The 12,577-nt window shown below is 41.3% G+C and overlaps 1 protein-coding gene across 5 annotated transcripts in view; it reads right to left on the bottom strand.

Moving 5' to 3' along the window:
• The window catches only part of pkp4 (plakophilin 4), a 79,672-nt gene that overhangs the window by 35,012 nt on the left and 32,083 nt on the right, over window positions 1–12,577 (bottom strand). For all 5 annotated transcript variants that reach the window (XM_083996782.1, XM_083996779.1, XM_083996780.1 and 2 more), the window contains exons 3-4: window positions 9,006–9,118; window positions 3,208–3,242 (exon numbers count right to left, since the gene is read on the bottom strand). In XM_083996782.1, the coding sequence (XP_083852908.1) occupies window positions 3,208–3,242; window positions 9,006–9,118 (148 nt within the window). The remainder of the gene's footprint in view (window positions 1–3,207; window positions 3,243–9,005; window positions 9,119–12,577) is intronic.

The following is a 12,577-nucleotide window of genomic DNA, read 5'->3' as shown; positions in this document are numbered from 1 at the left end:
AGTGTGGCTGCGAACCTGTCGTCATGGACTCTCACCTCTGGACGTGCAAAAGTGTTTATCCATTTGCAAAAAGAAAGTATCGACACAGAGTGGGTTCAAGTAGGTCTTAAGACGAACTGTTGCTGTATATATATGTAGTGTGAGAAGGTCAAATGCCCTTTTTTCTCTCTCTCTGCGCCAGTGCAGTCTGCATCAAGCATCCACAGTATTTGCTGGACACTTTTGATGATTGCATTTTAACACTGCCGCTGTAATAAATTGGAAAATTTAATACAAAACCTTGTTTCAAATAACAGCCATATATATTTAAGATTCTGTGTCCAATTACTTTTACTTTCTCTCACTCGCCCACTGACTGCCTACTGTGTGCTGTCTTTAGTTTTCTCCCTTTCTATTGAAAAAAAAAACCACACACTCCTTGTTGCAATTATGGAGCAAAATGGCAAAAGATTAATGTGCAAAGTGAATGTCAGGCATATAGAGCTACAGTTCATGAGAAAGATGATGTTTAGATCAATTAAAATATCATGTGGGTGGTAGAAGGACTTATTACAGTATTTACAATAAAATAAAAAGATTGTTCTGTGAGAGAAATATTTTTATATTTGCATGTTTGTGTTCTTTGAGGGTAATGTAAGTTATAAGACAAATGTACTATTCTTGTATCCACTTCCGTTCTTGCAGTCACTCTGCCAAGCACATAGTGTGTCTGTGCTTTAGACCACAGGGTTTTTATACTGAGTCTTGACCCTGTTTGATAAATGAGATGCCACAAAGCCAGAACAGAGGAGGAAAAGGAAGAGAGGGAGCGACAGAAAGCAGAGAGAGGGAGAGAGATAGAGAGACCTTTTTCCACAACTAAAGATCAAGCATTACTGACTTCAAATGTCTATGTACGGTAGAGGCTTACGGCATTCACATTTAATTTCCCATTCGTAACAACTCCATGTCGGCTGTTCACACGACATTAGCACTCTGGGTAGAGGAGTTGTTTTTTTCTCTGACACTTAAGAGGAGAGAGCTGTCTGTTCTCACACAGGATGCCTTGATGATGAATTTCAAATTTTGTGTTGCCGTTGAACGTTTATCACTACTACTTGGTCTGTTTTTCAATTGCATTGAAATAAAAAAAATAGCTATATACACAAACCGCTTTTGTAAAGTTGTATAGAAAAAATGCACTTTGTTTATCCATAAAGTATTAGATATACTACTACTTCCTTTACCTTATTTCTTGAGGATTTTACCAGATTACAAGGCTTTCTAGGTTTGTGTCCCCAATTCACTCTTAAGGGTTAAAGAGAATATGCATAAACTGCAATTTAAAACCATCCACTACGAATAAACTACAGATACATTTTGATATCACATAAAGCAGGGCAGCAGAGCTCAGTAATAGTTAATAAATACGGATCCCACGGCTCATTTTGACACTGATCGGGTTGAAAATACATATTTGTAAGCACATACAACAGCTTTATAATTATGACCCTGCAATCTAGCAGCTATTAACTTTTCAAAGTATAAAATCGAAAGAACATAATATATAGTTTAATTATTAAAATCAACTAATTGCTCTTTCTGAAAAATCACTAGACTCGTGTCTTGAATAAATGGGTTATTAGAAAAATGTTATTAGGTCCTGAGTACGCAGATGGCCACAGTGGCTCTTATTAAAATGACATGGGGTCCCTTCTGAGCAGGACTGAAATGTTAAGCGGTCAGGATATCGATGGAAAAACTGTGTGAAAAAGAAAGAAGCAGCAGCTAAACAAAGACAGACAGGAGAAGGGACAGAGACAGAGAGAAAGCTTTCATTTTGGGAGGTTTGTCCTCTATTCTCAGTGGTCATGAGGTGTGATTGCATTGACATTTCCTGGGGCTAAAAGGCTTGTTTCCACAGTAACACTTATATCCCAAACTCTCAGACAGTGGAGACATACAGCGGCTCATGAGGCCAATAAGCCTCACAGACAAAAATGTGGCCCATTATGCTCTGTGCCACACATTTAGACTTTAATTCATTTAGATTGGAAAAAACTACATTACCACATCTGACTATCATTTATCATCTACAGTACAATGAGAAATCAATACAAAGCAAAACAGTGATTGTGATTAGTCCCCGACTCTGCTCCAACACTAATGAAATGCATTCAGCAAGGAAATGGGGAAGGGTGGCAAATGAGAAAAACCGTGTAGTATTAATATTCCCAGTGCATATGTACAACTATAACCCCCCATAGGCTCTTCTGATGAGATCGACAATAAAAGATTAATGGCCACAGTAGAAATTTGCTAAGTTCCACTATGTAATTAATAAGCCATGAAATACATTAGTATATTCAATTTATTATCAGCCCCCTCCTGAAGATCTTTCAAGAATGTGGACTAAACAAACAGTATCCAGAGGGCTCGGCGAGAAATCCCTCCACTCGGTGTTACTGATGGTGTTCTGTGAGTGGGCAGAAATAGCTGGGGGAAATATTCAAACAAGCCTTAGGCTTAGGCTGTCCATTTCTGTAAGCGTGGTTTAAATAGCTCATGTTAGCAATGATTAGAGGGAAAATGTAAAACATGCCTGTTCTGCTCTACAGAAACACACACTCAAGTCCTCCGTGTGAATATTAAATGAAAATTGAAAAGCACTCAGCAAAACAGTTTTCCCTTACTAATGTTATGTGGGGGGATTTTTATCACTGTGATACTGAGAAGGATCGCCTAGTCCACTGAAAATCAATGCATGCCTTACAAAGTAAACCAGGGATATGCAAGCAGATGGGTACTTATACTGACCACTGAGTAGAGGTCTTAATAGGTCCAAAAGGGATTAATCAGGGTCAAACAGAAACAGAAAGTAGCAGGTCAATGAATATGTTGTGAATGCGAGTGAGACACAGGAAGAAGAGCTTCTGGTTGACTCAGTCCTGCAGCTACTGTATGTATTTTAGTATAAAAATGAACTGCAGCAACAAGTGTCACAGAGAGTGGAGGTGGCCTTGTGTCTAATTACATTACAGTAAAACACAATGGAATAAAGAGTAACTTAACGCATACTGCAGCATGTGGAACTCTGGTTATTTCAGCTCTGTGTACAGAATGAGGTGAGCTGTTTGTAGTGAACGACTATAGAGGACACTACATATGTGGATGGGAAAAGTAAAACAAACAAAAAACAGTTGTTGATATGAAGAGGGATTGACATACCTGTAGTTCTCCACGGCAGGGACTTCTCAGATGAGCTGTGTAGGGGGGGAGGGGGAGAAGAGGAGATGAAAAATTGAATACTTGCACTACAAACCAGAAACACCACAGTGAATGACATGAGTGAAATCATCTGGAAGAAAAGCCATCTCTGGGGCCTCGTGCGCTCTCTCTCCTTAGGCCTCTCACAACAGGGTCAGGGAGAGTTTTTGTTGATCAAGACTTAAAAAGGTGCCTTTGGCGACAGATAGTGTTTTGCACCGCTTTGCACCTGCAGCTTTAATTAACAAGTTGAAATGTGCAAAAAAGCTAGGGAGTGAAATACAGTAGAGTAGAGCTGCTAGACACACAAGAGGTGGGGGAAGCTCTGAGAGTAAATTAGAAGTGATCATAGAGAGCATCCGCACACACTCAGTCCTCTGACTTCCCGACATAACCATGACGTGCGTGTCTGTGTGCATACCAGCACAGATAGAATTAGAGAGATTCAGTCTCAAGAGAATAAAGTGGAGGAATAATGGCCCAGTCAGAGAGCACTCACAGTTTGGCGACTACTACTCAAGTCACCACACTTGAGCATACTTGGTAGGAAAATGTGAAAGGATCTATTGACACCGTGTAGTCTATTGAGGATGAATGGCCCTGGATCAGTGGATCAAGGATCATATTTAATGACAAGCACAGAAAGGCCTCAGACTGTGGACAAAGGAGACAATGGTGCAAATCTCCAAAGGATCCCGAATGAATTTTCAGAATCTGCATATTGGCAGCACTCTTGATCTCGTTTAGAAAAAGAAGTCTGGGACTTAAAACTCGCTATGAAACATGCTCTTTAACTGCAGTAGATACATTGTAACCCCGTAATGGAGAGACAGGGACAGAAAAATATTGCAATTTAATTGTTGCCTATACAAGAGACAAGCAGAAAGCAGGGAAAATGATTGTCTATGCTGTAATACTTGTTGTTTTTAATGCTCCATTCATCAGTCTGTTATTTGATTGAGAGCTACTACTTTGAATGGACGCCAGATGCATAATTAATGATACAGAGCTTTTAATTCGTTTTCGACAAGCAACATTTTCAAGAAGCTATGGAGGCAAAAACAAACAAACAAAACCAAAGCAAAACCAAGAATACAGAATTTGACTGTTCAGTCCATGATCAATAATAATCACCATGAAGAGAACACTAGAAAAACAAAAACTTAAGCTGTGACTTCAGCTGAAATTGAAAACAAATTATTGAATCATTTAAAAAACACACATTTAAAGTTGACGAATCCAACATGCACTGTAACTAAGAGAAGATCTTAGTATTTCTTTCAGCAAAAATGTATTGCACTCAAATGATTACAGCTAAGTGTGGCGCAGCCGTCGCACATAAACATCTTTATAGCCACCTAACAACTAGAACCTATGTAAGTACCTCTGGAAATAGAAAGCAATTCACTTTCAGAGCCACTTTTCCACATCTGGCCTAGCAGGAGACTTCAGAGCTCTTTTCTTTATTTGCTGGTCATTATTATCGAGCACCAAATTTTGCTACTGCTGCTATTTTTTCCATCTAAAGGTGACACTCTATGAGCTTAAGAAGCACAGCTCTCAGAATTTTAATGAGCGCGCAGGCAATTAAAAAGAGGAAGTTGGGCAAGTTGTGCTCCACTGAACCATGGCAGATGAAGTAGAAGAATAGATACCATAATGATGATGCGTCATGCATGCTGCATGCCGACTGGGTGGCTTGGTAGGGGCTTTGTAAAGTGATTGTAAAACTGTAATGCTGATAAACAACATGTCTGACCCTGGCAGGATACTTTATTTCCCATCAGCCCCTCTGGCTGGTGAAAGGCGGCCTGGGTGGGAAGCTGCATCTTTTAATGGTTTTTGCCAGGGGTCAAGTTTGATGACCAGGCTCTTATTTGGTTGCAGAAATGAAGGGGGGTGGTCAACTCTGGAGGTGTCATGAAAAGTAATGACCCCCCTAAGTGTGCTGTCACCTCTGCTGTTGTCCTGCTGAGCTTTTGAGCCAAACAGTGTGGCCTCAATGGTTAAGGCTAATCTCCATTCACACACAAATGTCCAGTGAAAGCAATTTCATTTGTCCTCGTCTGGCTTTAGAAAAAAAGGGTGTGAAAATGGTGTTACATGTTTTCTTTATAGGATCTGTGGGAGGTGGTGGACAGGCACCGGTCCCTCAGTGGGACAGAGCAGCAGCATTTACATTTATTTGACAAATGTGCTGACATCTTTCAGCAGTAACCTAGTTCCTAAAACATCATCTACATAGGAAACATGGCTTAGAGTTGGGGAACAACTAGCACAGATCTGGATAACAAAAGACATATTCCCATTGGTGAGACTATTTGGCCATCATTCAACCCTTACCACGTACTTGTGTGTGTCGAATTTGCATGTCAAAGAACCATGACACAGAACGTGCCTGAATCTCTGAGCAAACAGTAAAGCAAGGTGAGAGCAAAATACGTGCTGTTTGTCATTGTGTCCAAACTGTAATGTTAACAGAAAAAGACAAACGTATAACTAAAAATATAAGTGACAAGATGCAACTACTGTCTACATACTTTGTGTAAATGAATGGTGCACAGTTGTTACAGCCCCAAGGCTTTTGATTCACTAATCAGCTTTGAACATCAAGCTGTACTGTAAAGCCACAAACTGTGACTGAATTCAGACTCTTCAAGGCTTACGTGCCTGAGCTTCAAACAGAGTTCCTAGATTTTTTAAATGACAGGTTTGCATATTTCAACTCTTACATCAGTGGTAATTTAATATTAATTCTTACAAGACATATTTTGAAATAATTATCTCATCATTAAAACCAGCAATAGACAATGCAACCCAAAGAGTTGAGGAAGCAAGCAGGGAAGCTCAGACAAATGACTTGTGGCCAAGAGAAAACACCATCCTTTAATGATATTCCTCCTTCTATCAGCTGTGTGCAGGGGCTAAAGGAGAACCTCACATTTCCCAGCTTTAATGGGTCTACAGATCTAGCCATGAAGGGTGTAATGACAGAATGTTTTATTCTAAAGCTGAGCCGGTTGCAACAAGACCACCGGTATCATGTCAGTTAGTCACCATTAAAAAACTGTGACTGTTTCAACAACAGCCACATCCACTGGTAACTCTATTCAACAAAATAATGATCTTTCTCACGACTTGAGCAAAAAAAAAGAACTTAAATAAGATTTATTCTAAAATGAATTAATAAAGCAGAGGAAATGAGGAATAAAGGCCCGTCTGTTTCAATCTAGATTTATACCATACAAAGGTCCCTGCCACTATTTGGGAAATTATAGACTTCCTCCGGGCTTTATGTGCAAAACAGGCTTGACTGCTAATTTTCATTGTGACTTGCTGACAAAAAAGACCCTTTTCATACAAGGGCAATATTAAGAGTCGTAAAATTGGACAAATGGAGACTGCTTTTCTCTGGCTTTATTTCTAAAAGTCATCTTGAGTCAGCACACTTGTTAGATGTTTGCCATGGCTGAGTGAGTGAAAACAGGACAACAACGGGAAATCAAGTGTGGCTATTATCTCCAAATATGATCACGACATGGCTAAATACACTAAAACTGAAATCTAAAAAAAACCCCCAAACAAACAAAACCCAGGAAATTAAAGTTAATAGAGTGACTGTATATTTTCAGAGAGTTGATGTCCACACCTTTTTCACGGCACTTGAATCTGCTCTATATCAGCACCTCTCTATAAAGGGAGAAAGGGGAATGGACACTCTTATTCCTGAGTACTGCAATCTGCCGGTTCTGAGTGGGTGTATTTTGCAGGTATGCAGGCTGGAGTGCAAGAATTCATCATGGAAGGGCATAGGTGCCATTATGACAAAAAGCTAGCTAAAAATCACAGTGCCACTGCAGCCCCTACTGAGACCAAGGGTCATGTGTGCTGATACGTCCCCAATTGCATCAAGGTCCATTTGAGAGCGAATGCAGCTCAAGGCTGGAATCTGAACGCAGATCTCATGAGCATTTGTGAAGAATATGCAAATTACACTGCTTTAGACACGAGGCCATGCTCTTAAACAAAGTGTACGTGTGTGTATGTGGAGTCGTGGAGATTATAAGGTATCATGCTGCCACTGGGCTACAAGTTCCTCTCGTGTCAGTTAATGACATTAGATACTGTAAACTCCATGGCGTGTAAAAATGGCTCTATAAAGACTGAGGGCACTATTTTTTTAAATCAGCGGATACATTTCAAAATTTCTCTGAGGAGGTGTAAAATTTGAATCAGCCAAACTGAGCTGATTAGATTAACAATATGCAACAGGCCATTACTGTGGTTTATGTAACCGTAAAGCCTGTAGTGTGCCAGCAAACTAATATAATACCTTTTGCAGTGCTGTTTCTCTTGTTTGGAGAGTACTCTCAACATCTAGTGTATGAGGATCATAAAAAAAGACTACATATGATTTAAATATCAGTTAACAACCTTAGTCCAAGGATAACTCTTACATTCAGACCTGGCCGTGGATGCATTTGTGTTCAGATTGCTAAAAGTAGCAGGTGGCCACATACGGCCCAGATAACTTCCAAGTGAGGATCACCAATCAAAAATAAGGACTCCCTGAGTGGTAAGGGATGCGCTAACACATGGTCACGTGTCAATAACAGTATTTAAATAAGGCTTGAGTTGTTTCACCTTAACACTGTCCAATTGTGATATTATGACCCAAAGCACATTTTTCAAACCACAAATCAACTGTTTATATCAGTGTGTGATTCATAATATCCATATCCGCAACTTGACTTGTAAACACAAACTTTCCATGTCTTAAACAGCTGCACATCAGTGAATAGTTTTGTTAAAAATCAATAAAATATCTATCTAATAAAGCAGGGTGCTGTGCCATCAAGACCGTTGACCATCTCAAAGCCTATAAATAAGCCAATGATAGTGCCTGCAAAATCTAACCATGAACACAGTGTCTAGGATGTCATATGCTACAGTATGAATCTCTATTGTAATTTCCCTTAACACTTCAGATTATTACATTTTTAACCAGAAGGAAATGATGATCCACTGCTTTAAAGGTGTAACTACAACATGATGAATGCCTGAATGTTTGAAAGAATGATACAAAACCTCTGCAGACTCTTTTAGACCAAATAATTACCACTGGTATTGATTTTTTTTTAAAACTGTTGTTCGTCAATGTCAACAGGACACTTGAGCCTTCACAGTGGGCGTCTGAAGTCCATTGGGACGTTTTACTGGGTACTGAGGCTTACCAATGAAGCTGACATGTGCGAGCCACCGCGAACAGACCAGAATATGTGGTCAGTGAGGTGTGATGATCAGGCAACCAGGTGCTGTAGCTGATGAAGTGAGAATGAGTTTGCAGAAAAACTCAGTGGCTCCCTTTCAAACTGACGGCAAATAACACTCCACTATCATGCACACTCACATGCTGTCACTGTTAAACATAGGCTTAATATATTGCCTACAAAGGAAGTTGTCAGCTTAACTTAAAAGTGACTTGAGTGAATTTGCCAAGACAAAGTCTGCACATTTGAATTGCTAACTCAGGAGACCGTTCCTCTCATCAGCTTACGTAGCACTGAGACAATTCTGCCTATTTCCAAAATAATAGAGCAGGTTTGGCTGGGAGAGATTTAAACACACTGGGCTGCTCCATCTATGCCATAAGGTTACACTATGGAATATGGCCACTGCTGTGAAGGATGAAAAAGCCATGTGTCGGATTGTGGCTATGTTTGTGCATGTGTGTGTGTGAGAGAGCATCTTCTCATTACCTGCTGCTACCAGCGCCTGGCGACTCGGCCCCAAGTCTGCATCTTTCCAGCTGATTGGCCACAATCTGCCTCTCCACTTCCAGCTCCCTGGTTAGCCGCTCAAACTGGAGCTCCTGTTTATAAAAAAAAAAAAAAAGACACACAGTCTCATCAGACAAAAGCTTTATGGACTTCCACTGACAGATGCAACAAATGTGGAGTCAGTGTGAGGGAGGCAGGTTGACAGCTTGACGGCTCGCTCCAACAGCGTTGTGCTTCATGGTGGCATGTAGGTTAATGATAACACAAAATAGAAGCTTATGGCTCTGCAAACAGGCCAATTCCAAAAGGGAAATGTTTGCTCACAAGTAGCTTAAAAATAGAGAGCATGTATATCCCCATACACAAACTTAGGTGAAGACACACAAAGCCGATATGGTACAGCCATTTTTCCAGCCCACACAGAGAGATAAGCACCACTTCAGTGGGTGATATTTAGCCTTGGTGGCACTGTTCCTATGGGAGACGAGTAGAAATCAGCATTTGACTAATTATCTAGCCTGAGCGAGGCTATTACTTGCACAGCTCTGCTGTTCCAAGCACTGCATCATGACACTCATAAGACACACAAAGGGGGTCTTCTGTACCCAGAGAAATGATGGCAAGCTCAGATGCATTTTGCATATCTTAAAAAAATACCTCAACACTCACACAACACTACCTTCGCAGTGCAAAGAGTGTATGTGTGTACACTCTCGCCAATAACTGTAGGCTTGCAAAAAGGTCTCACTCACCATAAGCCTATGTACAGATGGTAGGATCATTGTCTTGCTGTCCTCATGTAATGTACATTACCATGGTCGATTACATCCACAACCAGCTGCACAGCCACACACACACACTCACACACCCAGGCCAGCTTCTTTTGTGACCTGTCTGAGGAAGTTTGGTCACCCCCCAGGCACTCAGACCAGCCCACTTTTCACACTTCTCGTCTCCCAGTGTTCCCTGAGGGTACACTGAAATTTCCTTCCAGGCGTGCTCTACTCACCCCTCCCCCAGACCACGGCTTTGTGCCCTCCGCTGCTCTCCTCTCCTCTCCTCCACCTCAGTTGGAGATACGCATGTGAAGCTTGACTGCAGTGAGAGGGCGCTGGAAGGAAAATACTGCTAAATCCTGCTCCCTTAATGTAATTGACTTTTTTTTTTCTCCATGTGGCTAGGATCCCCGTGCACTGCCATGAGCGACAACGATAACATCTTGTGGCGTGTGCGCATGTACAAATAAGATAACTAGACCTTTATTCATCCAAAGGAAATGTTTTGGTATCGAATATAAGACAAGACAAGACAAGACAGGATGGTACAGTTTACCTTCATGACATGGTGAAGGTTTGATGGTGTGATCGCTTCCACAAGTGCCGTAGTGAAAGCCTGTGGCTCACTGTGGCCCTTTCTCCTTTTGCAATATTTAAAACCAAACTGCTGACAAATTAGCACAGGCTATGTATGTAAATAGTGCAACCAACACAGCAACACTAATCTTTATGACAAACACAGTGTGTTTTCCTTTAGCATAAATAAATAATAAAAGCCTCCAAGGGTTAAGTAGTGGAAGGCTTTTAATGTGAAGCAGCTGCAGGAAACGTTTAGTTTGCACTAACAGCAACTTACCACAGCAAATATCCATGATTGGCTTTTCTAAGGTGCCACTTTCCCAAACACAAAGGAAATCAGGGTGATTTTTTCCTGTGTGCCAAAAAATTATTGAGCAGATTATATTTTGTCTTCCAGATCATTATCCTAATCATCTTATCGCCCGGCACAGGCCAGTGTTAAGAGGCAGACTCCCCGGGAGAGATAACAGGGATCATCCCAGTGCCGTCTTATTCCTGATACAAACACACCCACGAGCTAACAGAGGGTGCGCCATGATAGAAGGCAGGACAGAGACACAGTGGGCACAGCACTGATTTACTTACAGAAAGAAATGAGCCATCAATCCTCTGTGAGACAAACAGCCTTGCTGACACATTTTGTCACAGGAAAATTGCCAATTTCAACCCTTCATTTCAACCAATCATCTCTGTTTCCATTCTCACTTTTCTTGAGACTGATATGAGTCAGAGTGAAAGGTCAAAATAGGAAATAACGTTACTGGAATGTATTTCTACGCAACGTATGTGCAAATTGTCAAGGGAAGAAGGACGTATTCAACTCAGGGGCTGCTTTGATACAGCAATAACACTGTAAGAAAACATTTGTTTGGTAGCTACACTTTTTAAGATCTGAACCTTTAAAGCAAAAGTAAGCGATCCGGTCGTTTTGGCTAACTTCCTGTCAGCCGATGGAGTTAGCAGTCCCGCCCTCGTCCCTACGTCACCACATTCACGCGCATCCCTTGGCTGCACACACAGAGAGGACCGCCCCTTTATGCCGTTCGCTCTCCTCATTGGATAAAGGTTGTAGGATACAAGGAAAGTTTTCTCCTCGGCTTACAGCAGAGCAGAGTGACTGACAGACCCGTGTTTCAGACTAAACACTCTATATAAGTGATTGCTGTCGGAAGATATAACTATTTAAGACTTATATTAACACAAACATTCCGCTTACTTCTGCTTTAATTGTGTAATCACTTAACCAAATTATAGCAGAACACTTTTCCCACTGGCCAAAAAACCTGTTTAAACCGGCTAACAATCGGCTTCTGACAGCAGTGGGAAAGGCTCACCGAGTCCGACCCGCGTCGACCTGCGTCAAACGACCCTGCAACCGATGCAGGTTTGCTGCGATCGGCTTGCAGTGGGGACGTCAAACCCGGGTCAACCCGCTAATTTAGGTGACGTCGGTCGCGACTTGCACAAGACGCTTTGCTGGCACTGAACATGGCACAGTACTGAAAAAAGACGAAAAGAAGCTTCTCATGATCAGTGGGGAAAAGGAGGTTCAGCGCCAAGGAACAGAAAAAACACTGACCACCGCTGTAGTGTTTAATGTAGCGTTTGCCGATTGTAAGTGGGTCCTCGTTTAAAAAACCTGCGCCGACCCGCCAATTTTAGTGGGAAAGCGACTATAGACCCTCAAGGTCACCCTCAATATAAACTGCTCTCTCAAAAGCCCTACTTAGTCATACAAAATCCAACACCATGTGTGGAGGAGACATTGAAGAAGAGCACAGTTATGAATCATTTGTGCACACAAAAGCAGCTATGTCTTGTATACTGTACTGTATAAAGCTGTGGTAATAGGATGACTCTAAAAAATAAAGTAGGGCTTCAATGTATTGAATCACAGTGATGTGATGGTGAACCACAAATGTATGGAGAAGAAGATGGATTAACAGCAGACGTGATTCAAGCACAATCACTGCTTCCTGATACAAATCTGAAAAGACTCCTACTGTATGTGTGATTCTGCCACCAGTGAGCAGGAGAGAGAACATAAGGTGAAAGTGACAAGAAGGGGGGGGGGGGGGGGTAATCTATCTGTAAAATGGTAACCGAACAGGGTGAAAACACGTGACATATGAATTAATTTCTCCTCACAACACCACACAAACATACAGCACACATTTCAGATAAAAATCACCAGGC

The sequence above is a fragment of the Trachurus trachurus genome (assembly GCF_905171665.1).
Source record: "Trachurus trachurus genome assembly, chromosome: 21".
Taxonomy (NCBI): domain Eukaryota; kingdom Metazoa; phylum Chordata; class Actinopteri; order Carangiformes; family Carangidae; genus Trachurus; species Trachurus trachurus.
The sequence above is the reverse complement of the archived record's forward strand: the minus strand, read 5'-3'. Positions and strand labels throughout refer to the sequence as shown.